A 27,249-nucleotide genomic window follows, 5' to 3' on the forward strand; every position below is an offset into this window, starting at 1 on the left:
TTCCTATTTTTATTCGATAAAAGTTGGGTCAGGAATGGTGGGTTTTTCTGACCAGTTTTCGTGAAAATTGAATGGTGTGTGGTAGATTGCCAATTTATTAATATATATACACCCAATCAATTTTCTCAGTTTCCAGTCATTACTATCATAATTGGAAAAAAATTGAACATGTGTGTGGTACATTGGTCATATTTTTGAAATGTTACAATCAGTCAGAAAAATTAATTGCAATTCCTGAAATGAACAGATATTTAAAACAATTGTATGGTGTGTGGCCACCTTAAGGTTCTGTAAACAGTTCCTTTTTTCCCTATAGTCACTTACATGTAAATTTCTTGTCATCTGTAAATATGATTTCTTGGTATGTATGATAAAAAGAATACCACTAATACATAATCAGTTATTGTGGGTGAGTGAGGAAGATTTTGCCATAGTACCCTGCATCATTTCAGTCATAGGAAATGAACAGCAATTCCGTGTAGTATGTTCATATCTTTGCTCAAGTTTTTTTTTTAGGTGGCTAACATTTATTATTGATTTTGCTTTATTAATTTGTGTTATGTTTAATCCTAGGAAAAGAAAGTGGTGTCTTTTTTCATATTTTATCTAAATGGAGTCTCACTACCATAAAAACATATGGGACTAAATGGCTGGTTGGATATAATCAAATAGTGCCTATTTTTATCATTTGCGCCTACACAATAAGTGCAGGAGTATTCATTGTAGAAAAATGTGAGACTTTAGTTAATTGGTTTGTTTTAATGTGTGATAGTGTAGAAGTGTAGCTTTTGGAAATGGGTAATAGTTACAAGGTTTTAAATAATGGATAGTATCAGGGCCCATTTCCACTGTGCGTTGCGGAATCGCCGGCGAATCACCGCAGGTGAAATCGCATGCGGGTGCGATTCCGCATGCATTTTTTGCCGCGATTTCGCATAGGTTAGGGTGATGTGATTTTAACCATGTCACTGCCTGTGTGAATTAACATGGGTACCTATGCGAAATCGCATGCCAATTCGCGGCAAAAAACGCATGTGGAAAACGCATGCGATTTCCCTATTAAATATATTGCGTGCGATTCGCCTGCATTCCACACGCAGGCAAATTCTGAGGGCTGTGCCATGCAGAAAAATCCTGCACAGAAAAACGCACAGCAAAACTGACAAGTGGAAACAGGCCCATCCATTTGCAGTGGCTGTGCGAATCCGCATGCGGGCAACGCATGCGGATTCACGATAGTGGAAACGAGCCCTTAGGTTTGGCCTCAGGTGTCAATAGATAGATTAATGGTGTGTACACACTTGAAAGATAAATGAAAGATCTTAGACCAATTTTACCCCCTTCCATGTAGTATGAGAGCCATACCTACACAGTCTATTCTATGGAGCTGAACTCCTCACCAGAGAAAACTCTTTGCAAGATGCTGCACATAAAGATGCTGTACACATTCAAAAGATCAGTATCTGCAAAAGATCCGTTCCTGCAAAAGATCCGTTCCTGCAAAATGCATTAATAGTCTATGAGATCTGCAGAGCCTCATACACACCTTGTTTAACTGACATTCATCTGCAGATCTGACACTCATCTGTAGATCTGAAAATCCATCCTGGTGAATCTGATCTGCAGATGAATGTCTGTTAAACAAGGTGTGTATGAGGATCTGCAGATCTCATAGACTATGAATGCATATTGCAGGAACGGATCTTTTCCAGATACTGATCTTTTGAATGTGTGCAGCATCTTTGTGTGCAGCATCTTGTAAAGAGTTTGATGGGGAGTTCAGCTCAATAGAATAGACTGTGTAGAGTATGGCTCTCATACTACATGGAAGGGGGTAAAATTGGTCTAAGATCTTTCATTTATCTTTCAAGTGTGTACACACCATTAGGCATGGTTTAAAGAGAACCCGAGACGGGTTTGTCAAATGATATTACTACACAGAGGCATGTTTTGTATACAATGACCTGCCTCTGTGTCTTTACAGTGTGCCCCCACCCCTCTGGCTCTGCTGTCCCCCATAAAAAAAAAGTGCCAGGCTAGCGACATGCAGATTGTCTCTAGTCTGCTATTTACCTCAGCCTGTCACTCACCGCCGCTCCCCGCCTCCTGTATTACATGGCTCCCCCGCCTGTGTCCCTTCCCGCCTCCGTAAGCCGATTGGAGGAAGCTTACGGAGGCAGGGAGGCTAAGGTAAATAGCAGGCTACGACAATCTGGGTGTCGCTAGCCTGGCGCTTTTTTTAATGGGGACAGCAGAGCCAGGGGGGGGGGGGGGGGGCTGGAGGCACAATGAAAGTACACAGAGGCAGGTCATTGTATACAGAACATGCCTTTGTGTCCTAATATTAGTTGACAAACCCACCTCGAGTTCTCTTTAAGGAGATTAAGATCGTACTTATTCAAGGAGGAGAGGTTAGAGTTAAATCCTGTTTGGTTTTTTTTGACATTTTTTTAAAATGAAAACACTCATCTTCCCAGTAAGGATGACTAACTGAGCGGTAGTTGATGCACGCCGCAGCAATAGGTGTTAACTCAACCTAATCATCGCCTCTTGCATCAGCGCTCCATGCCCCTCTACATTCACACAATACTTCCTCTTTCCACTCCTGACACTTCCTCCTTCCTTTTCCAATACTTACTCCTTCTGGCTCAGAAGGACAAACTACTGTGAGGATATAGAGGGGTGTGGAGTGCTGCGGCCAGAAGAGGCAACCAAGTTGAGTTGGCCCCCTTTGCCACATCCTGTGTCCACACATGCTCAGTTTCAATTTCGCTTTAGGCGAAACTGAATGTTGCTTCCACCAGATTATCCTAGGAAAGCATCCTTCTCATCACGTCTACCTCTCTGAGTTTTCAGGTCCCCTCTTACCCAGTACAACAGTGAAGACTTCACCAATAGTTTCAAATCCGTATGCACTTACATTTTTCTCCTGAGTTTTAATAAAATGCTTTTGAAACCACCAGCAATAAAGAAAAAAACAATAATTTTGATATGTACTTTTCACCAACTTGTAAAATGCTAAAAAGTTATTTTAAACGTAAGGTGAAAATTATATCCCAGGAGAAAAAGCTAATTGCATATGGGCCTCTGTCCTCCAATGCCTGTGCTGCCCACGACATCCAGTCAAAGCCATTGTGATCACATAGTGATCTTGTTATCAATGCCTCCATACATCCCAAAAGTAATGTACTGGGCTACTTAGACATATGAGCAGACCAATTAGCTCTTGAATTTGTGTCTTTAGCAGCAATCTACAGCAGCGTGGGTGATCGGATGTACCTACACTTCTGCTAGCAGACTGATCACCTATGTTGGCTGGAATGTAAAGGACAATTATAAAAGGTCAATTTGGAATGTTCCTCTGTAATAAGCAACAAACGCTGTGTGTGTGTGCGTGCGTGCGTGCGTGCGTGTGTGTGTGTGTGTGTTTGTTTGTGCTTGCTACATGTACTAAATATGTCTATAGGTGACAGGGCAGCTGTTCTCTACATGGACTAGTTTGTAGGAGTTTGTAGCGGTGTTTCTAGCTCAGGTGATTAATTGGACAACCCTATCTGCTCATACGGGTAGAAGTATGAAGGGTATTTATAAGCAGTGAGCAAGTTAAAGAGAACCTGAACTGAAAATAAAAAGTCAAAATAACCATACACAAGTCATACTTACCTCCTATGTAGTCTACTCCTCGTTCTCTTTCTCCTCTCCTGCGTCCCATTTGTCCACTGTGATCAGTAGATTTCTCCATCCTCCATTTTAAAAATGGCCATTACCCCCTAACAGCTTCCTGGTCAGCACACTGTTAAACTGTAATATCAACCACTTGAGCCATAGGGAAACATGGACATTACCTTGCACATTCAGTTGTAACTGACAGCTGCTGACATATAACTGACAGCAACTGGTGTATTTCAGTTCTGACAAAATATTGTCAGAACTGGAAGGGATCACTGTAAGAAGAAAATGGTGAGCTTCTGAGAGCAGCTGATGGTGAGGTTAGTATGTAATATTCATTTGCAGCTACGTCATGTGTTTATTTGAAGTAATTTTCCTTGCTTCAGGTTCCCTTTAACAGTCTTTTGTTGTGCTTTGTTTTTATTTTTCAAAACTTCTAACTAACTTTTGCTCATTCTCTATAAAAGGTACTTGAAATGTCCTTATTGTATGTATGCTGCTTATTAACTCTGTGCTAATTTTTGATTAACGATACAAATATAAAAATAAAAAAGAAGCTATCCTGTGAATTTAGAAATAAATTGAGCTTTGGCATAACAAAGGAAAAATGTATATTTAATAAATGGACAATCCAGAAAACACTGTTCTTCAGAGATGGATGGAAGAACTAACTACCCATAAAAAAGCAAAAGTAAATCAACATTAGTATTGATTTTTCATCTATTAATTAAACATGCTGTTGGTTCTGAACAGATTTCAATCATTTCTCTTTTGGCGGTGGCCCTGGGGTATGACCAACTAGCTGCTATTAAATCTCTAAGGACGTTGAGAGCACTGAGACCTCTGCGTGCATTATCAAGATTTGAAGGCATCAGGGTAAGGCGCTAAGACGTAGGTCGTCACACAGCACAGATTCACTTGTTTTCTTTGTTGTAGGTCCATTTTTCTTCTCAGGCTTAATTTTGCTCTTCAAAATGAACGTGGAGCTTCAGCAAATTGTGAGCACGGGTAAGACACTGAGAGTGTGTGCTCCACTGTGTCAACAGGTGTTTATCATCAGGTGGAATCTCGTGTACTTTGTCCAGTCTAACCAGTGTTCTTTTGCAGCTGGCCTGCTAACATTCAAGGATCCTCATGAAAACCAAAGGATACTTCAAGTTATATATGTGTATGGTGGCAGAAAAGAATTAGAATTGTTGCTTTTGTGTCTTTATTTAGGTCTCTCTTGTTAGCTTAGTAGCTAATGCCTTGGGATACTCAGAACTAGGAGCTATTAAGTCCCTCAGGACATTAAGGGCCTTGAGACCACTAAGAGCCCTTTCACGGTTTGAAGGGATGAGGGTAAGATGAATAAGGACTTTTCTAGCATGTGTAGGAGCACGCATGTCATATGTCATAAGGAATGAAAAATCAGCTTGATTGTTTTCCCATTAACACCGTAGAATGAGAACCTATGACCATAAACTTCTTTATCCAACTGTTTGTCTTTCACATTTAGTCCACTAACTACTGGTATTTGCAAATAATAATCTTGTGTAAAAATGAAGCTCAAAAAAGCTTTAAAATGTTTTGAGAAGCTTTTACATTGTTAAAAAAGGAAGAAAAAAAAGTAATATGATTACTTTGTATAACCTTGTTACCGATAATGTAAGAGATTAAGTGCAAAAATAGATTGGCTTTATATGAAATATCCCAATGAGAACAGATCTGATTTTTTATTGTCATACAGTATAACGCGGTGCCTCTTTCACTAAACATAAATTCCATAAGGTATGGATCTCTGGATAGGGTGAAGATTTACGTCCAAGAAAGTATAGGATTTGCACAGCCTGTAAGGTGGGGTTTGATCACTTTGGTAGATTGATACTACCTCTCAGTCAAGTATCAAGTAGAAATAGAGGTTTGCATACTACTAACACTGAGGAAGAGGACCTTTGTGTCCTCACAAATAATCATCTGTCTTGCAGAACTCATTTATATCTAGTCTACAACTAACTTGGACTTTTAGTAGTATGCAAACCTACATTTCTGCTTTCCACTAAAGATTGAACACTCTAAAATTAATGCTTTCTGCCTCTGTGGCCATTGCAGGATTTTGTGTATAGTCCTGGGTTGTGAAGAATTCCCCTCAGAGCAGTATGGTTTTTGTAAGATGGACAATTTGGGTGCCTAATACTTCCTTATTGTTTTTTTTCCAAAAGGAAAACCAAGTATCAGTGTATTAAAAAGTTTTACAGGTTTGTGTAAGTTATGTTTTGGGTTCTTCGGTCAGGATAGGGTTATCAGATTGGGTTTGTTGAAAGTGTCTACTTATGTTACAGTTAATGCTATCTAGGATAGTATTAGCATTAGGCTCATGTTGTCAGAGTTAGGTATTTAGCTAGCATTAGTTAAAGATTAGAAACACCAGGATTTGTTACTAAGTAAGTGGTTATGGTTACTAGTCATGTGAGCTACAGCTGGCATAGATTAGTGGGTAAAATTAGAGTTAAGCTAGATAAAAGGATAGGTTTGCAGAGTCGGGGAATAATGATATTTGGGTTTGTACCATGTACCAATATCTCACAGGAAATCAGAATATAAACTGCATCTGACTAGTCACACGATCTACGTAGAAATGCAATAAACCTGGACGTTTATTAAGGAATGAATAGCACAGTAGAGGAGGTCAGTTTTGAAGTACTTCATCTCTCTAGTAACTAAAAGCTTAAGACCCGCCCCTCTTTTTACAGATATGTACACACCTTGGAATTGTTTTTTAAAAATAGATTTTCTATATGCATACAAAAAATAGCTAATGAGTAATTATTTTTTTTACTTCAGCTAGACCAAGTAAATTGGTAGACTTCTCTCTCCAGGGAGGTATTCTACTACTGCAGAGCAAATTGTGGAAGCTAACTTCCAGAATCTCTTCTAAACATAATGTCAATGAAAAATTATTTTGGACAAGATTAGTCTGTCTTTGCAGTTTCCTTACATCATCGGTAACTTTTGACTACAGACACGGAGAGATGTAGACTTCTTCATTGCTGTGTTTGATACACAGATATGGATGACACATCAGTGGCTCAAAATTTGTGTGATACCCACAGGGGCGTAACTACAAATCACAGGAACCCCCCCAACAACATTTTGATGAGGCCCCTTAATGTTTACACAATTTTCCTTGGCTACTCTTGGTAACCTTGACAGCCTGGGGGGGAGGGGGGGGGATCTGGCAAGTGTCATAAAATAAGTGTTTTAAAGGCGCCTGCACTCTATCTACCATGCTATCAAGAAATTGTGTATTGACCTGAGGAAGCGGGCCATGACCTGTGAAATGTGTTGTCAAATTGCTTTTTGAATAAAAATGTTTCCAGTTAAACTGGTATCTATATCTTCTGGAGAGTTACAGGACACGAAAATTGAACACACATTGGGCGCCTCCATCCTACCCATAAAACAAGTGTTGATATCATAATCTTCACACCCATAACATGTGTAGCCACAAAAATACCGGCTCTGAGGGATGGACCTCTTTATCTGATGGAGTGAAGTTGTAGTTGGGACCCCTTACAGCTCTGAGCCCCCCTGCGATTGCAGGGTCTGCTCCCCTGAAGTTACGCCCCTGGGTACCCGCATGCCTTATGGACCAGATCTGTTGTATGAAATCTGCGCTTCAATACTTCACATTTATCAGTTTTTGCTTCATGGTAGAAACTGTAATGTACACCTACTCTATTGCAAATTTTTGACATCAGTTTAATCCACTTCCTAAAGTGCTAAAAATGTACTTCTGAAGCTTGTTTTGCAATCATACGGTAACATTTGGTGGGCCTGCATACTTAGCATACTTAGAATCTTTTTGTCGGATCAGATGATAACATTTATTTTTTATTATCTTGTCTTCCTTAAGCTTCATACGCACGCCTGACTTAAGTCTGCCGATAACAACCACCAACACGGTAGAAATTCCCAGAGTGGATCTAATCACTTTCGGCGATGCTGACCCCATTGTTTGCACCAATACCCCACCCGCCATGTGACATCGCGCATAAGCCGCTCGTCCCCCACCACATAGACTTGCGTTGCATATGGTAACACTTGCCTGTAGAAAGAATGGCTAAGCCACTTTTTCAGTTTCAGCCACTGGCTTTATTTCTCTACATGCTATTCAAATGCAAAGCATAGCAAACCTGAAGTGTTTCTGGAATTAAAAAAAAAAGATACTTAAGGAGGGGGAAGACTCTAGGTCGTATTGAGCCTTCCCATTCCTCTCGCGGTCCCCTCGCTCCAGTGCTGTCTCCCCCATTCAAATCTCTCATCAAGGTTGGATTTGAAAGTTTTGGTGAGGCTGAGTGCGCCTGAAAATTGGCAGCTTTGTACTTTTCACACGGTACAGAGCCACCCGTCTTCATGAGCACTCAAGCTCGAGAAGGCTCTATAGGACCCAGAGCCTTCCCCCTCTTTAGGTAAGTATGTTTTTTTTTATTTCAGAAACCCTTCACATTAACTTTAAACAAAAAAATTTAAAAAATAATCACCGTCTTAGCCAAGATGTCTGCAGAATTGTTTACATAAGTAATAATTTGAAAAAATATATATACATATAGATGCTAAGATGCGCATTCACTTATTCCTCAATATAAATGCTGTTGAGTAACTTTGAATAAGCAGTTTAGCTGTTGAAGTCCTTAAAGGGGCACTACAGCAAAAAAACTGTAAAATTTAAAATATGTGCAAACATATATAAATAAGAAGTACCGGTACATTTTTTCCAGAGTAAAATGAGCCATAAATTACTTTTCTCCTATGTTGCTGTCACTTAGAGTAGGTAGTAGAAATCTGATAGAAGTGACAGGTTTTAGACTAGTCTATCTCTTTATAGGGGATTCTCAGGGATATATTTATTTTCAAAAGCACTTAGTGAATGGCAGTTGCTCTGTCCACCTGACAAAAAACTGCGTAGGGAGTAGGGAAGCTGGCCAGCATCATTGTTTAAATCCTTTTTCGGGGATACCTTTATAAAGAATAAAAGCCTTGCTGAGAATCCCCTATGAAGAGATGGGCTAGTCCAAAACCTGTCACTTCTGTCAGATTTCTACTGTAAGTGACGGCATTATAGGAGAAAAGTAATTTATGGCTCATTTTACTCTGGAAAAAATGTACTTCTTATTTGTATATGTTTGCACATATTTTAAATTTTACAGTTTTTCGCTATAGTGCCCCTTTAATAATGATTTTTGGAGAGCAAGGCATTATTCATTTAAGCAGCACGGTGGCGTAGTGGTTAGTGCTCTCGCCTTGCAACGCTGGGTCGCCGGTTCGAATCCCAGCCAGGTCAACATCTGCAAGGAGTTTGTATGTTCTCCCCGTGTCTGCGTGGGTTTCCTCCGGGTACTCTGGATTCCTCCCACACCCCAAAAACATACAGATAAGTTAATTGGCTTCCCCCCTAAATTGTCTTGAGACTACAATACTGTACATACACTACACAATATAGACATATGACTATGATAGGGACTAGATTGTGAGCTCTGAGTTAGTGACAAGACTATATATACTCTGTGCAGCGCTGCTGAAGATGTCGGCGCTATATAAATACTTAATAATATAAAATAATAATAATAATTTAAGAATGTCATGATCGGCGTATAAGCAAAGTGCTTAGACTGACAGCTGCATTTATATGAAACAAATATTGTTATAATTTGGTTTATATGTTGATTCATAGAAATCATTTGCATATAATATAAAGGTTGATTCTAAAAATACATGAAGTGGCTCGTTTCTGAATCTGCGGCCCTTTGTGCGTCGGTCACGTGTGTCATATATGACTCACACCCACCGTTCACGCTGTCATTCCTTTGTTTTGCTTCTGGCGGTAATGTATTTGCAAATATGACATTGTACCACTCTTTGTTGTATAGCAAGTCTTGTTCTATAGCAAGACTGATGTAAGCAAATCATTAATTGTTGATGTACTTATACTTATGTGTATTAAAATTGCCTAATTGAGGCTCTAGTCAGTGATACAGCATAACTGCATTTTAGCTGTGTTTTTAGAAACTGGCGTGGAACTTGAGTTCTTTATACAGAAAGATTAAGCATAACTTCCTGGGGGTCACAGAAACAGGGCTGACTCCTTCTGACACGGTCTCACCTGCCGCCCTTCACCTTCCTTGGGGTCACAGAAACATCGCTGACTCCTTCTGACACGGTCTCACCTGCCGCCCTTCACCTTCCTTGGGGTCACAGAAACATCGCTGACTCCTTCTGACACGGTCTCATCTGCTTCCTTCACCTTCCTTGGGGTCACAGAAAGATGGCTGACTCCTTCTGACACGATCTTATCTGCTTCCTTCACCTTCCTTGGGGTCACAGAAAGATGGCTGACTCCTTCTGACACGGTCTCACCTGCCGCCCTCTCTTATGGGGGATTCCACTTTGGTCACACGCCTAGAAGTGGGAATAAACATGGCGGTGGTGTGGGCATACTTTTCTCTGATAGATGCTCCTTCAAGTTACTCACCCGATTCCTTCTCTTTCTCTACCTTCCTTTGAAGTCCATGCAGTCCGTCTATATTCTCCCTCTAACCTCCAGATCTCAATAATCTACAGCCCTCATGGCCATGCTTCTTTCCTCCTAGATCACTTCTCTGCATGGCTCCTCCAGTTCCTGTCCTCCGAAATACCTACCATCATTATGGGTGACTTTAACATTCATGCTGACACCAACAATTCTGCCGCCACTAAACTTCTGTCACTTACTTCCTCCTACGGCCTGTCTTAGTGGTCCACTGCTCCAACTCACTGTAATGGTCATACACTTGACCTCATATTCACTCGTCTCTGTTCTATCACTGATTTCACTAATACTCCTCTCCCGCACTCTGATCATAACTTACTAAACTTCTCTCTCTCCCCCTCTCTTCCTACCACCCTGCCTCAAGCACGCTCATATACACGCAACTACAACTACCGCAACATAGACATGCAATCTGTCTCTGATGCCTTGGCACCTCTCCTCACACAACCATTCACTGACCCTGACTCAGCAGCTGCACACTATCACTGGTCAATCACGCAAGTCATGGATGAAATCGCACCCCTCACCAATGTCCGCCCACACCATGTCAGTCAGTCCAACCCTAGCTGACCAAAGCTATTAAACAGCTAAAGGGGTACTCTAGGGTAGCTGAACGGCGTTGGAGAAAAACCAATACTAATGAGCATTTCATTTCTTACAAAAAAGCATTGAACAAGTTTAAAATCGCTCTCTCTTCTGGAAAACAATCATACTTTTCCTCCCTCATATCCTCCTACTCGCACAATCCAAAGCGCCTGTTAAGCACTTTCAACTCCCTTCTCTGTGTGCCCCCTCCTCCTCCTTCTTCATGCTTATCAGCTGAAGAATTTGCAACACACATTACAGATAAAATTGCAAACATTTGTAGTGTGTTTTCCATGCAGACATCAAACTCCATCTCCACTCCTCTTGTTGACTGCTCTCCAGTTTCTCTCCACTCTCCGAACATTCTCTCTCCTCTCTTATCTCCAAATCCCATCTAACCACCTGTTCTTTGGATCCTATCCCATCACATCTCCTTCCACAGCTATCCACATCCCTCATCCCTGCCCTAACATCGCTGTTTAACTTATCCCTCTCCACTGGAATTTTTCCATCCTCACTCAAGAAGGCTGTTGTAACACCACTACTTAAAAAACCATCTCTAGCCACTTCAGCCCTAGAGCAATTTTCACATATAGGCGCTGCTCCCATTCATTCGCCAACAACTTTATTACTCCTTACCACAGCTAAATGATCTGTATATTGTTTTTTTTCTGGACAAATTTGGCTTTTAGTGTGTGTTAATTTTGTTTAGCCTTATTTTCTATGCATTTTAAAGGGAAAATAAGGGAAAATTTTGAAAAAACAAACTATCTCAATTTACATCCATTATAACTTTACATTAAACAGTGCTGACTATAAGTTAAATCTACTAATTTTATTTGCTCATCCATCCTGGTTATTGCAACATGTAGATTATGTTCCTAGCACAATGTATGGTGACAATATTGTATTTGGAAATAAAGGTGTCTTTTTTCTGTTTTTGTTTTTTTTTGCTTTCTCTTTGTACACTATCAATGATTACAAGGCCTTATTTTGAAAAATAATAGTAATATACCCTCAAGGCATTCATACAGTATTTAAAAAGCCAGGTTCCTAAGGTAACAATATATGTTGTTTCTTTCATATTCTGTCACTTTGTTTTCATTTTACAAGTCTTTTATTTTGGTACAGAATATGCAAAATGTAATTTCTATTGATTCAGTTTGTGACTAAAAAAATACAGGAGACATGTGCCTCAACCCTGAAACTCTTTAAACTCCATTCTACTACATATGTCTCTTGTAGTGTTGCTAAAACTTTCCCAAGTTTGATCATAATTCGGAAAATGACTTTTGATGTTTGATTAAATTTATCCCTACCTATTTTTCATGTGATGTGGTTCACAGGTTTTAGATACACCAAAATGTATTCTACATTTGTAGAACATTAGTAGCAAGCTGGTTGTGCACTGTCCACAACAACACTGGACAAATATATTCGTGCAGTTAGGTAGTGTTGGGCGAACAGTGTTCGCCACTGTTCGGGTTCTGCAGAACATCACCCTGTTCGGGTGATGTTCGAGTTCGGGCCGAACACCTGGTGGTGTTCGGCCAAACCGTTCGGCCACATGGCCGAACTAAGAGCGCATGGCCGAACGTTCCCCGAACGTTCGGCTAGCGCTGTGATTGGCTGAACGGGTCACGTGGTTCGGACCCGAACGCGCTCTGATTGGCCGAACTGTCACGTGGTTCGGGTAAATAAATACCCGAACCACGTCATATCTCCGCCATTTGTCTGTGGGTTTAGCTTTGGGTAGGCAGGCAGGGTAGTTCGCGCTCCAGCCACGCTAGCCAGGGTCCCCCCAGTCATTGTGTCGCTGCTGGGAATAGTAGTACACCGCTCGCTCAGCCACACTATATAGCATTCTGTTTACTGCCACTCTGTGTACCTCGCTCAGCCACACTATATAGCATTCTGTTTACTGTTCTGTGTCTGCTGGGAATAGTAGTACACCGCTCGCTCAGCCACACTATATAGCATTGTGTTTACTGCCACTCTGTGTACCTCGCTCAGCCACACTATATAGCATTCTGTTTACTGTTCTGTGTCTGCTGGGAATAGTAGTACACCGCTCGCTCAGCCACACTATATAGCATTCTGTTTACTGCCACTCTGTGTACCTCGCTCAGCCACACTATATAGCATTCTGTTTACTGTTCTGTGTCTGCTGGGAATAGTAGTACACCGCTCGCTCAGCCACACTATATAGCATTCTGTTTACTGCCACTCTGTGTACCTCGCTCAGCCACACTATATAGCATTCTGTTTACTGTTCTGTGTCTGCTGGGAATAGTAGTACACCGCTCGCTCAGCCACACTATATAGCATTCTGTTTACTGCCACTCTGTGTACCTCGCTCAGCCACACAATATAGCATTCTGTTTACTGTTCTGTGTCTGCTGGGAATAGTAGTACACCGCTCGCTCAGCCACATTATATAGCATTCTGTTTACTGCCACTCTGTGTACCTCGCTCAGCCACACAATATAGCATTCTGTTTACTGTTCTGTGTCTGCTGGGAATAGTAGTACACCGCTCGCTCAGCCACACTATATAGCATTCTGTTTACTGCCACTCTGTGTACCTCGCTCAGCCACACTATATAGCATTCTGTTTACTGTTCTGTGTCTGCTGGGAATAGAAGTACACCGCTCGCTCAGCCACACTATATAGCATTCTGTTTACTGCCACTCTGTGTACCTCGCTCAGCCACACTATATAGCATTCTGTTTACTGTTCTGTGTCTGCTGGGAATAGTAGTACACCGCTCGCTCAGCCACACTATATAGCATTCTGTTTACTGCCACTCTGTGTACCTCGCTCAGCCACACTATATAGCATTCTGTTTACTGTTCTGTGTCTGCTGGGAATAGTAGTACACCGCTCGCTCAGCCACACTATATAGCATTCTGTTTACTGCCACTCTGTGTACCTCGCCCAGCCACACTATATAGCATTGTGTTTACTGCCACTCTGTGTCTGCTGGGAATAGTAGTACACCGCTCGCTCAGCCACACTATATAGCATTGTGTTTACTGCCACTCTGTGTCTGCTGGGAATAGTAGTACACCGCTCGCTCAGCCACACTATATAGCATTCTGTTTACTGCCACTCTGTGTCTGCTGGGAATAGTAGTACATCGCTCGCTCAGCCACACTATATAGCATTCTGTTTACTGCCACTCTGTGTACCTCGCTCAGCCACACTTTATAGCATTGTGTTTACTGCCACTTTGTGTCTGCTGGGAATAGTAGTACACCGCTCGCTCAGCCACACTATATAGCATTGTGTTTACTGCCACTCTGTGTACCTTGCTCAGCCACACTATATAGCATTGTGTTTACTGCCACTCTGGGTCTGCTGGGAACAGTAGTACACCGCTCACCCGCCACTGTATAGCATTGTGCTCTGTGTCGCTGCTGGGAATAGTGGTACACCGCTCACCCGCCACTGTATAGCATTGTGCTCTGTGTCGCTGCTGGGAATAGTGGTACACCGCTCACCCACCACTGTATAGCATTTCTATACTGCCACTGTACTGCTGCCAGTCAGCGTGTACTTTAAGGATAAGTGAAATGAGGAAGAAATCCGGTGAAAGAGGGAGGGGCAAGGGAAGAGGTGTTTCCCCTGACGGTTCACGTACAGGCCACAGGGGAGCACCCAAGAGAACCCACTCAATACCGCCCATGTTGTCCAGGACAACAACCCTCACAAATCCAAAAGAACAGGACCAGATAATTACTTGGATGACCTCTCATGCGTCCAGCAGTGGGTTAAGCAGCACCAGCACATCACGCACGAGGTCCGAGTCCTCAGCCAGTTACAAGGAGCCAGTGGGCACAAAGCTGACACAACCGGCAGCGACACCACGCACACAACTGCCAGATAACCAGTCCGATGAATTACCTCAGGACACAATGGGGTATTCGCAGGAGCTATTCCCAGCCCAACAACTTTCCACCTTTCAAAGGTCAATGCCAGAAATGTTGTGCCCGGATTCACAACCATTAACTGTGGGAAATGCACCGCGCACTGAAATACAAGGCGAGTCCGAGGAGGACTCGGAAACCCAAATCCCAGAGCAAGTTGGGCAGGAGGGGTTGCAATGGCAGGAGGTCGGCCGACAAGATCTGGAAGGCGACGTTGGAGTGAGCTGCGCAGAGGTTGTTCTGGGGAGCTGTACTCCACGGCGGCGGCCCCCCACAATGACATATGACGAGTTTGAGGAGATGGAAGAGGAGGGTATGGACAATGTGGACATAGACCCAGATTTTGTTTGTGAATGAGAACATCGCCGTCGTAGCAGCAGCACAGATGAGTCTGTTGAAGAACCCACTGCTGCACGAGTTCGCCTTGTGCCACAAGGTAGGCGGCGCGCAATTTCAGGCACCACAAGCGTGGAAGTTCAAGTGAGAGGCAAAAGAGGTGCAAACAGAAATCGCCAGCAAGGCAGGTGCTCCAAAGTCTGGGCTTTCTTTGAAGACTGCACTGAGGATGGTACTATGGCGATTTGCAAGGTGTGTAAGACCCGCCTGAGCAGGGGGAAAAGTATTAACAACCTTTCCACCACCAGCATGAGCCGCCACATGCTATCCAAACATCCCACTCTGTGGGCAAACGCGGCAGGACAGGGTACCAGCAACACTGCCTCCCTTGGGGTCACCAGACTCACCACCAGACCCGCCTCAGCAGCAGCAGTAGCCCAGCCATTGCGTGGTTCACAACATTCACAAACATAAGACGCTGACACTGTCACTTTCCGGAGTAGTGCTCTTGAGGTCTCCCAGTGTTCATCAAACACAACAACCAACAGCCCTTCAGTGTGCAGCCCTACGATTCAGTTGTCTGTCTCGGAGATGTTTGATCGCAAGAGGAAATTGCCAGCAAATGACCCCCGGGCCGTGGCAGTAACAGCCAGCATAGCCAAGCTTCTGGCCTGCGAAATGCTGCCATATCGAGTGGTGGAGACAAACAGCTTCAAGGGCATGATGTCAGTGGCCATCCCACGTTACGTGGTTCCCAGCCGCTACTACTTTGCGCGCTCTGCAGTGCCTGAGTTGCATGAGCACGTGGTCAGCAAAATAACCCGAAGCTTGAAGAATGCCGTTGCCTGCAAGGTTCACCTCACCACTGACACCTGGACGAGTGCGTTCGGCTAGGGTCGATACATCTCCCTTACCGCACACTGGGTGAACCTTGTGGAGCCTGGCAACGATTCCTCACCTGCTACGGAGCGGGTGTTGCCCATGCCGCAAACAGCTGCACCGCCGTCCCTCCCACTGGATAACAACAGCAGCACCTACCTCTCTGACTCCTTCTCCTCCAACGCATCTCAAAGCTGTACCTAATCCGGAAACGCTAACCCAGCAGCAGTAGGATCGTGGAAGCAGTGCAGCACAGCTGTTGGCATGCGTCAGCAAGCGTTGCTGAAGCTGATCTGCCTTGGGGATAAGCAGCACACAGGGGAGGAAATTTGGAGGGGAATAAAGGAACAGACGGATTTGTGGCTGGCACCGCTGGACCTGAAACTGGGCATGGTTGTGTGTGATAATGGGAGTAATCTCATTCGCGCTTTATGATTGGCTAAGCTGACACACATCCCTTGCCTGGCGCACGTGATGAACCTAGTAGTTCAGCGGTTCCTGAGGACATACCCAGGCGTGGCCGATCTTCTGTTGAAGGTGCGACGAGTGGCCAAACATTGTAGAAATTCCAGTACTGCTTCGGGGGCACTCGCCAAGATGCAGGAGCGCTTCAATCTCCCCCACCATCGCTTGGTGTGTGATGTCCCTACGCGCTGGAATTCTACGCTGCACATGCTAGCCCGCTTTTGCGAGCAGAAGAGTGCAGTGGTCCAGTACATGACGGCGCAGTACCGAGGCGCATCCGGACAGCTGCCAAGCTTCAGTGGATCCGATTGGGCCAACATATTGGACCTCTGCCAAGTCCTCCAAAATTTTGAGCAATCCACGTTGCTTGTGAGCAGTGACAACTCTTCAGTCAGCATTACCATACCACTGCTGTGTTTACTGAAGAAGTCAATGTTGAAAATCAAGGAAACAGCTGTCATGATGCAACTGGGGGAATCTGAAGGAGAAAACGATCAGCGTGATGGTACCAACATCAGGCCATCCGCCTCAGGAAACGCTGGCCCCAGCAGCTATGACGAAGAAGAGGAGGAGGAACAGCTGGAGTTGGAGCAGGAATTTCATGCCACCACTGACGAGGGCCAGAGCGGTGCACGTTGGACTTCCACAATTCAGCGCGAATGGTCAGCAGAAGCAGACCAGGAAGAAGGTGACGACTATGATGCATCACAACAACTATCACAACGCTCACAAGAGGATGATGAGGATTCTGGCAGGACTCTGGCACACATGGCTCAATTCATGCTAGACTGCATTGAACGCGACCCACGCATTATGCGCATTCTGGACAACACCAATTATTGGGTTTATACCCTTCTGGATCCACGGTACAAACACAATGTTCCAAAACTGCTTGAAGAAAGAGTCAGACAGGTCAAAATGGAAGAATACCAGCAGGCCCTTGTGGAGACTTTAGAGAGGTGATTGACATCCTCCCCCTCCTCTAGTCAGTTGTACGCCGACAGACTGACTTCCGCAAACCCAGGACGACCAGGAGGGCAGCAAACAACACAAGCCGCAGCTAGTGCCCAAAAGGGAATGGTATCGGCAGTGTCCTTGGAGTGGGAAAATTTTATGACACCCATGCAGCAGCAGCCCACAGAACAGCAAGCGTGCAGATCCACCTCCAACACCGATCGCCTGGAGAAGATGGTCAAGGAGTACATGTCAGATGGCGTAGCTGTGTTGAACAATCCATCTGCACCCTTCAACTATTGGGTATCGAAGCTAGACACCTGGCACGAACAGGCAATGTACGCAATAGAGGTGCTGGCTTGCCCGGCAGCCAGCGTTATGTCGGAACGCTGTTTCAGTGCTGCCGGAGGCATCGTCACAGATCGGCGTATCCGCCTCTCCACAGAAAATGCAGACCGTCTGACTCAAATTAAAATGAATCAATCCTGGATTGGAAACGACTACGCAACACTCCTGGACCCCAACCAAGTAACATGAACAATGACCATCTGTGATGGGTTAGCGTTTCCGGTCCCTGTTTATTGAACCTCATCTGTATTACATTTATGACTGCATGGCGGCAAAAAGCATTGCTATATCCGCACGCTATTTGTCCTCATGCAAGGCCTGGGATGTTGTGTCTCAAAAAGCGTGGCCTTCTCCTCCTGCGCCTCCTCCTGTTCCATCACGTGTGCTGCTGCTGCTGCTGCTGCTGGGTTAGCGTTTCCGGTCCCTGTTTATTGAACCTCTCATCTTTATTACATTTATGACTGCATGGCGGAAAAAAGCATTGCTATATCCGCACGCTATTTGTCCTCATGCAAGGCCTGGGATGTTGTGTCTCAAAAAGCGTGGCCTTCTCCTTCTGCGCCTCCTCCTGTTCCATCACGTGTGCTGCTGCTGCTGCTGGGTTAGCGTTTCCGGTCCCTGTTTATTGAACCTCTCATCTTTATTACATTTATGACTGCATGGCGGAAAAAAGCATTGCTATATCCGCACGCTATTTGTCCTCGTGCAAGGCCTGGGATGTTGTGTCTCAAAAAGCGTGGCCTTCTCCTCCTGCGCCTCCTCCTGTTCCATCACGTGTGCTGCTGCTGCTGCTGGGTTAGCGTTTCCGGTCCCTGTTTATTGAACCTCTCATCTTTATTACATTTATGACTGCATGGCGGCAAAAAGCATTGCAATATCCACACGCTATTTGTCCTCATGCAAGGCCTGGGATGCTGTGTCTCAAAAAGCGTGGCCTTCTCCTCCTGCGCCTCCTCCTGTTCCATCACGTGTTCTGCTGCTTGTGCTGGGTTAGCGTTACCGGTCCCTTTTCCTGGAACCTCTTCTCTGTATTACATTTATGACTGCATGGCGACAAAAAGCATGTTACCTGTGCAAAGAAACATGACATTTTCCACATTTAAAAGACAGTTTTTCCTTTGAAACTTTACAATCAATTTTCTCAAAAACTATAAGCTCTTTTTTAAATATTTTTTTTACTCTTGTACCCACTCCCAAGGTGCACATACCCTGCAAATTTGGGGTATGTAGCATGTAAGGAAGCTTTACAAAGCACGAAAGTTCGGGTCCCCATCCCATTGACTTCCATTATGTTCGGAGTTCGGCGCGAACACCCGAACATCGCGGCGATGTTCGGCGAACGTTCGCGAACCCGAACATCTAGGTGTTCACCCAACACTACAGTTAGGCTTAAGTGGTTAGACCCCACCGAACTTGCTAACTACCGCCCAGTGTCACTTCTCCCATTTGCATCTAAATTACTTAAACGCCACATTCATGCTGAATTAAGTCAGTATTTATCTGCAAATTCCTTGCTTGATCAGTTCCAGTCTGGCTTCCGGCCAAAGCACTGCACAGAAACAGCCCTCACCAAAGTAGTCAATGATCTCCTCACAGCTAAATCCAAAGGCTATTATTCCATACTCATCCTTCTAGATCTGTCATCAGCATTCAACACTGTCGACCACACTCTACTCCTACAGATCCTTTCATCTATAGGAATAAAGGACCTCGCTCTCTCCTGGATATCTTCCTACCTCTCTGGAAGGTCTTTCACTGTTTCTTATTCAGATCAGGCCTCCTCTTCACATCCTCTGTCTGTAGGGGTTCCTCAAGGCTCTGTGATCGGTCCCCTCCTCTTTTCTATCTACATGCACGGTCTTGGTAACTTAATCAACCCATTTGGTTTTCAATACCACCTATATGCAGATGATACACAACTGTACCTCTCTGCCCCAGACCCTAACTCCCTCCTCACACGGGTTCCCGACTGCCTGTCCGCTATATCCTCTTTCATGTCCTCTCGCTTCTTAAAACTAAATATGAATAAAACTGAACTAATAGTCTTTCCACCATCCCTGTCTACCTCTTTGCCTGATATTACAATAAATGTTAACAACACGTCTATAACTTCATTTCTCAAAGCATGGTGCTTAGGGGTAATATTTGGTTCTTCTCTCACATTTATTCCTCACATTAACTCCCTAACCAGCTCCTGTCATCTCCAACTCAAAAACATAGCACGTATCTGACCTTTTTTCTCTCATGACACAACCAAAATGTTAGTACATGCTCTTATTATATCTCGATTGGACTACTGCAACATATTGCTTGGTGGACTTCCAACTAACCAACTAGCACCGCTCAATTCTGTACTGAACTCTGCTGCTCGACTCATTCATCTCTCCTCTTGCTCTTCCTCTGCTGCTCCTCTCTGTCAAGCTCTTCACTGGCTACCAATTAATGAGAGGATTCAGTTCAAACTCTTAACCCTAACCTACAAAGCTCTCCACCATCTCTCTCCCCTGTACATCTCCTCACTAGTCTCCAGATACCAACCCAACCGCAATCTCAGATCTGCACACGAGCTTCTTTTATCCTCTTCTACAATTACCTCCTCACATTCACGGGTACAAGACTTCTCACGTGCCTCACCCCTCCTCTGGAATGCCCTTCCACAGCACATCCACCACTCTCCCACTTTTGAAATCTTTAAATACTCCCTCAAAACCGACCTTTTCCGACAAGTATATTTTCTAGCTTAGGCCATGCACCCACTAAATAACCTAATTACGCACTGCCTGTACATATACTGTATACTTCCCCCACCTCTTGTTTCCACCCCATTCCTTTAAATTGTAAGCTCGCAAGGGCAGGGCTCTCACCCTTTTGTGTCATGGAATGTTATTAATTTAATTGCTTGCACTCTGTCAGACATTTATACATTTTAGTCATTATGTGAAATATGCTATTGTAATCAGCAGTTCTGTATTTTATACCAGTGTTCATATTTGATGTATATCATTGTCTGTATCATTGTGTATCCCTTGTTTGTTTTCTTACATTGTACAGCGCCACGGAATATGTTGGCGCTTTATAAATAAATAATAATAATAACTAGAGCATACTCCTTCATGCTGTTTGTTGAAGTACTGTTAAAGGGCAACTGAAGTGACAGAGAGGTGGAGAATGCCATATTTATTTACTTTTAAGCAATACCAGTTGCCTGGCTGTCCTGCTGATCCTCTGCCTCGAATACTTTTAGCCATAGCCCCTGAACTAGCATGCAGCAAATCAGATGTTTCTGACATTATTGTCAGATCTGACAAGATTAGCTGCATGCTTGTTTCTGGTGTGATTCAGACACTATTCTATACAAATAGTTCAGCAGGACAGCCGGTCAACTGGTATTGTTTAAAAGGAGATAAATATGGCAGCTGCCATATCACTCTCACTTCAGTTCCCCTTTAAGTATCTGCAGGGTGAAGTGCATAGAAACAATTCATAACGGGGTGTCAAACTCAAATACAATGTGGGACGAAATTGAACTCTGGGACCAAGTCGTGGGCCAACCTCAATGCGTAGTGGCCATCTCTATCCCTTATAAAGTTCCCTGCTGTCTAATGCCTCCTCCCTTCCTTATACATTTCCTTGGTGTTTAGTGGTCCTCCCTCCCTTATACAGTTCCCTGGTGTAGATCCCTGGTGTTTAGTAGTCTTCCCTCAATTCCATATACAATTTCCTGGTGTCTAGTGGCATTCTCCCTCCACTACACAGTTCCCTGGTGTCTAATACCTCCTCCTTGCCTTATACAGAACCCTGGTGTTTAGTTGTCCTCCCTCCCCTATACAGTTCCCTGGTATTTACTGCCCCCCTCTATCCCTTATATAGTTCCCTGGTGCCTAGTGCTTTCCCCCTGTTGCCACTGCTTTATTTGTGCATTGCTGATCGCTTTTTCGGCAATGCAACGTGTATGTGATCCAGGAGGACATAAGAAGTGCATGCCTGATGTTCCCATCCATGTGCTGTGTTTCACCATGGAATTGCAACGCAAAGTTGCATGCATTTTTGCACAAACACAGTGCAATCCCATTATACGTGAATGGGATTGCAACTGCATCACAGAAAATAGTAGCAATGCAGGGCTGTGTATTGCTATGGGCACCCTGCAGAACAGAAATATGGGGAAGGGGCCTAAGACAACAATAATAAACATACTGTGATGCTCAGAATTCACAGTGTTTACAAAACAATACATTTTGTCTGTCTACACTGACAATGTAAATCTGCCTTTAGCTAACACAGCATGCATTTCTATTCCTGGCTTTGTTACAGCAGACAGCACCACTCCTAACTGTATGAAATTCTGGAGTATTAGATAAACTAGCTGCTCATTAAAATTCAGATATGCGGCACCATGGTAACCAAGCCATGGTACAGCTGATGGGACTTATTTTCTACTTGATAGTTTGGAAATAAGTATGTATTTCCCCAAGCAACACAAAAGGAAGGGTCTTGAAATTCCTGGAACTTCATTGCTGGGATAATTAGATCATCCTATGTTGGCAGAATTCAGAGAGTGAGAGAAAACAAGGATTTGTATTGCTTGGAATCAGCCAGCAAGCAGATGCATTTATAAAACAAAAGCAAAATAGTAAGAACAGTTACAGATTTTGCATGCATTAAAAAAGGCGCCTGGAAAAAGGGTGCAGGGTATGCCACTAGTAGAATCTCGCTAAAGTTAGTGATGTTCTACTAAATTTCCATAGTAAAATGTCTATATTATTTAACGATATTTTACTATGGCTAAGCCTAACCCTACTCTCACACAGAACCCTCCCTCTACTTATGCCTAATGATAAGTCCCCTCATGGTGGTGCCTAACCCGAAGACCCTCATGGTGGTGCCTAACCCGAAGACCCTCATGGTGGTGCCTAACCCGAAGGCCCTCATGGTGGTGCCTAACCCTAAGATCCCCCCTTGTGGTGCCTAAACCTAAAAATCCCCCAAGTGGTTCCTAGCCCTAAGACCCCTCCGGTAGTGCCAACGCCTAACCTCCCGGTGGCACTTGACCGTAAACCCCCTTAAAGCTTTCCTCCAACCCTCTACTGCTAAACTGCAATGTGAGGCAATCAAGGTAAATTTTGGCGCATGGAGGTGCCCGATTAGTGGTAGTGATTTAAAATAATCCCGGGTTTTGGCGGAACTGCTAATAGCAGCATTGCACTGCAGAATAGTGGCATTGCGGAAATGCAATGCCGCTATTTGCATTTCCGAAAGCCCTCAGTGCCGATATTTCAAATCACTACAGCTAATTGGGCGCTTCCAGGCTCCAAAATTTACCTTGATTGCCACATATCGCGGTGACTATAACATCTGTGATTTGCGGCAAAGAAGGTAAATTTTGGCGCCCAGAGGCACCCAATAGCAGCTACCACATGCCCAAATTTCCTTTCTTTGCCACTATTCCAGCTTTTATAATAAGTGCCTATGGCGATGCCATTTTTTCCAAAAGGACTCATGCACCCTTTTTTCCTGCTTCAACAGATTCTTGCCACACAAGCCTAGTAAACATAGGATGCCCAGATTTTGGCCTCAATTCACTAAGCTTATCTCCTGTCTTTAATAACGTTTCTGAGCTGTTTGTAGTGTTATCACCATGGTAGTAAGGCATGTAGTAAACTTAACTCTTCTGTCTTTAAGTTAAGGAGAGATCTCTAAAGTTAACATTTGAATCCTTAACCCTCCTGGCGGTCCATTAAAAACCGCCAGGGGGCAGCGCAGCAGTTTTTTTTTTTTTAAATCATGTAGCGAGCCTAGGGCTCGCTACATGATAGCCGCTGTGCAGCGGCATCCCCCCACCCGCTCCAATCGCCTCCGGCAATCTGCGATCAGGAAATCCCATACAAAGATCAGGATTTCCTGGAGGGCTTTTCCCATTGCCATGGCGACGGTCGTGATGACGTCATCAACGTCGTAACATCATTGGGAGTCCCCGATCCACCCCTCAGTGCTGCCTGGTGCTAATAGGCCAGGCTGCGCAAGGGGTCTGGAGGGGGAGGGCGGCATGGCGGGTAGAGGCGAATCGGCGCGGAGCGGCGGCGATCGGTGTGCACACGCAGCTAGCAACGTGCTAGCTGCGTGGTGTAGCAAAAAAAAAAAATTATGCAAATCGGGCCAGCAGGGCCTGAGAAATCCTCCTGCACGGCTTCCTGGTTACCGCCAGGAAGGTTAAAGTAACTACAGAATTCAAAGTTAAAGACAGGGGCCCATATGCAATTCATTTTTTCACCTGCGTTTTCTCCTAGGTGATATTTTGATAAATTGTAAATAAAATGCCTTTTACACCAGCAGCAAGAAAACAAACACTCAAAATAATTTTGACAGCACTTTTTCACCTAATTTTTGGTACTTTTTCTATTGCAGAGTGCTAAAATGTTAATTTAAATTGAAAATGAAAAATGATCTCCTAGGAGAAAACTCGGGAGAAAAAGTGAATTGCATATGGCCGAGGCTGTTAATAAACTGTGGCCCATATGCAATTCACTTTTTCACCTGAGTTTTCTCTTACGTGATATTTTCTCAACTTGTAAATAAAATGCCTTTTAACCACTTTACCCCCGCGCGTACGTATTTCTCCGCCCCTTTTTCCATCCTTTAAAAACCAGGGACGGAGAAACACGTACTTTCCGCGTTCCCGGCGCTGTCCGCGCTCCCGCTCGTAAACACGCCGCCCGCCGCTAGTAAACACGCCGCCGCCCGCTCGCCCGGAGATCAATGAACGGGCAAATCCATTCCCGTTCGTTGATCTAAGCCCCACAATGACCCGCTGCTCTCCTATGGGCAGCGCGATCATTGTGAGAAGAAACTCACGTGTCCAGCCTCCTTATTCTTCCTCCAAGCTTCCGGAAGGAGGCTTGGAGGTCGCAATAAAGCAAAAAGTTACTGTGGCCATCTTGTGGCCAAATAGTAAACTACACCCTACACATTTTTCACATACAAATAAATGACTTTTACACAAAAAATTAACTCATTACCTCCCACACTCCCCATTTTTTTTTTTTTTTGTAATTAAAAAAAAATTCAAAAATTTACAATTAAAAAAAATACATAATTAGTTACCTTAGGGACTGAACTTTTTAAATATTTAAGTCAAGAGGGTATAACACTGTTACTTTATAAACTATGGGCTTGTAATTAGGGATGGATGCAAAACTGAAAAAAATGCACCTTTATTTCCAAATGAAATATTGGCGCCAAACATTGTGATAGGGACATAATTTAAACGGTTTTATAACCGGGACAAAAGGGCACATAAATTTCATGGGTTTTAATTACAGTAGCATGCATTATTTAAAAACTATAATGGCCGAAAACTGAAAAATAATTTTTTTTTTCCCCACATTTTTCCTATTTTCCCATTAAAACACATTTAGAAAAAAATAATTCTTGGCATAATGTCCCACCTAAAGAAAGCCTAATTGGTGGCGGAAAAAACAAGATATAGTTCATTTCATTGCGATAAGTAATGATAAAGTTATAGACGAATGAATGGAAGGAGCGCTGAAAGGTGAAAATTGCTCTGGTGGTCAGGGGGTAAAACCCCTCAGTGGTGAAGTGGTTAAACCACCAGCAAGCAAACAAATACTCAAAATAATTTTGAAAGTACTTTTTCATCAACTTTTTGTTACTTTTTCAATTGCAAAGTGTTACAAAGTTATTTTAAATTGAAGATGAAAAATTATCTCCTAGGAGAAAACTCAGGAGAAAAAGTGAATTGCATATGGGCCTGCATGTGAAAATAACTACAGAGGAGGTAACTTAAAGAGGAACTCCAGTGAAAATAATGTAATAAAAAAGTGCTTCATTTTTACAATGACTTTGATGAACAGAGGCGCCAGCAGAATAAAAACAATAATTAAAAGTTTTAAAATATGCTGGGGAGGCAGTGGTGGACTTACCTCCGAAAGCAGACTAGACTACTTGTCTGACATAAATAAACACTTTATTAGTACCCCAATAGATGCAACGCGTTTCGCAGGACCAAGCCCGCTTCATCAGGCAATAAAACAGGGGACAAAACAGTAGCTCTCAGGTAGCACATATAGCGCCTCTGTCTATTTAATCTGTTCATTTTTACAATACTTATGTACAAATTATTTAGTCAGTGTTTGCCCATTGTAAAATCTTTTAAATCCATGATTTACATTCTAACATTTATAACATGGTGACATTTTTACTGCTGGCAGGTGATGCAGCCTCTGCTTGCTTTTTTGGCATTTGGAAACACCTGTAAACAGCTATTTCCCACAATGCAACAAGGTTCCCAGACAGGAAACAGCCAGGAATACCACGGTCCTCAGAGTTTCTTGTTTCACCACAATATCAGCCATACAGAGCGCCCTGATGATCAGTTTGTGAAAAGGAATAGATTTCTCATTTAAAAGAGGGTATCAGCTACTGATTGGGATCAAGTTCAATTCTTGGTCACGATTTCTCTTTAAGGACTGAAGTGATAAGATAACTTTCTCACTATGAAAACTTATCTCTACACATTAATAAGGCAGGTTTCTTTGGTGAATTAACACAGAAAATACCATCAATGTGTGGTGGTAAGTTTTCTCTTGCCTTATTATCTCCAGCATGATGTGAATTGAGGCCATAGTGATGAGTGAATTGGTTTAACTAATAAATGCTGTCCGGCAGATTTTGAACCTGTAAAGGGTCCTGTTGACCATCTTCCAGTTCACACATATTCTGCTCTCTCTATAATGCAAAGCTTTCAGGTGCATAAACACTCTATAGTTCTAATTTATCTTGAAGCAAATTATTTTGACAGCAATCGGATAAACTACTTACTATGACTTTGTAGTTCAGGTTTGGGCACCCAAAAGTCATTCTGATATTCCTTTAGCTGTGAGGTGGTTATGATAAAAGAGACAAAGCAGAAGGTGAACAGTCACCCTGGAACGAAAAAAACACAGAAACACTGGGAGCCCAAATGATGCAGTACGTCACAAATGATAGAAGAAGCAAAAAAATATGAACAGAGGGTACTCACATAAGGAGGTTGCAAAGAGGCAACCAACCACTGCAGCCAGGTGGAGATCAACAAACCCGACTCCACTCGGGGGACCAGGCCAGCCGGAGATGGTTGCACTTTTTGAGAAAAAAAAGTCCCTACGGGCCTGTAAATGGGATCCATGGGTATCCCCTACCCTGAGCGAGGGGGGGGGGGGGAGGGGTGTCCAATGCACAACAGGATAAAAAAGGCGCCCGGACAATGATAAAATGAATTAAAATCAATGAAATAAAACGTTTGAGGTGGCTTACCTCAATGGAGACAAATTCATATAAAATGAACTTTAATAGCAATGGCAACGCGTTTCGTAGGTCCCTGCCCACTTCCTCAGGCCACATCAAGTGCCTTACTGTGTTAAGAGCCAAAGTTTGTGCCAAGGAGCTCAAACTTTGGCTCTTAACACAGTGAGGCACTTGATGTGGCCTGAGGAAGTGGGCAGGGACCCACGAAACACG

The 27,249-nt window shown here is 43.5% G+C and overlaps 1 protein-coding gene across 5 annotated transcripts in view; it reads left to right on the forward strand.

The window, feature by feature from the left end:
- Positions 1 to 27,249, forward strand: part of LOC137524995 (sodium channel protein type 2 subunit alpha-like) — a 351,655-nt gene that overhangs the window by 293,551 nt on the left and 30,855 nt on the right. For 4 of the 5 annotated variants that reach the window (XM_068245605.1, XM_068245608.1, XM_068245606.1 and 1 more), the window contains one exon: positions 4,888 to 5,010. In XM_068245605.1, the coding sequence (XP_068101706.1) occupies positions 4,888 to 5,010 (123 nt within the window). Of the gene's footprint in view, positions 1 to 4,422; positions 4,546 to 4,887; positions 5,011 to 27,249 lie in introns of all 5 variants that reach the window. The other variant, XM_068245607.1, reaches the window with a different exon arrangement.

Source organism: Hyperolius riggenbachi, chromosome 7 (assembly GCF_040937935.1).
Source record: "Hyperolius riggenbachi isolate aHypRig1 chromosome 7, aHypRig1.pri, whole genome shotgun sequence".
Classification (NCBI taxonomy): Eukaryota; Metazoa; Chordata; class Amphibia; order Anura; family Hyperoliidae; genus Hyperolius; species Hyperolius riggenbachi.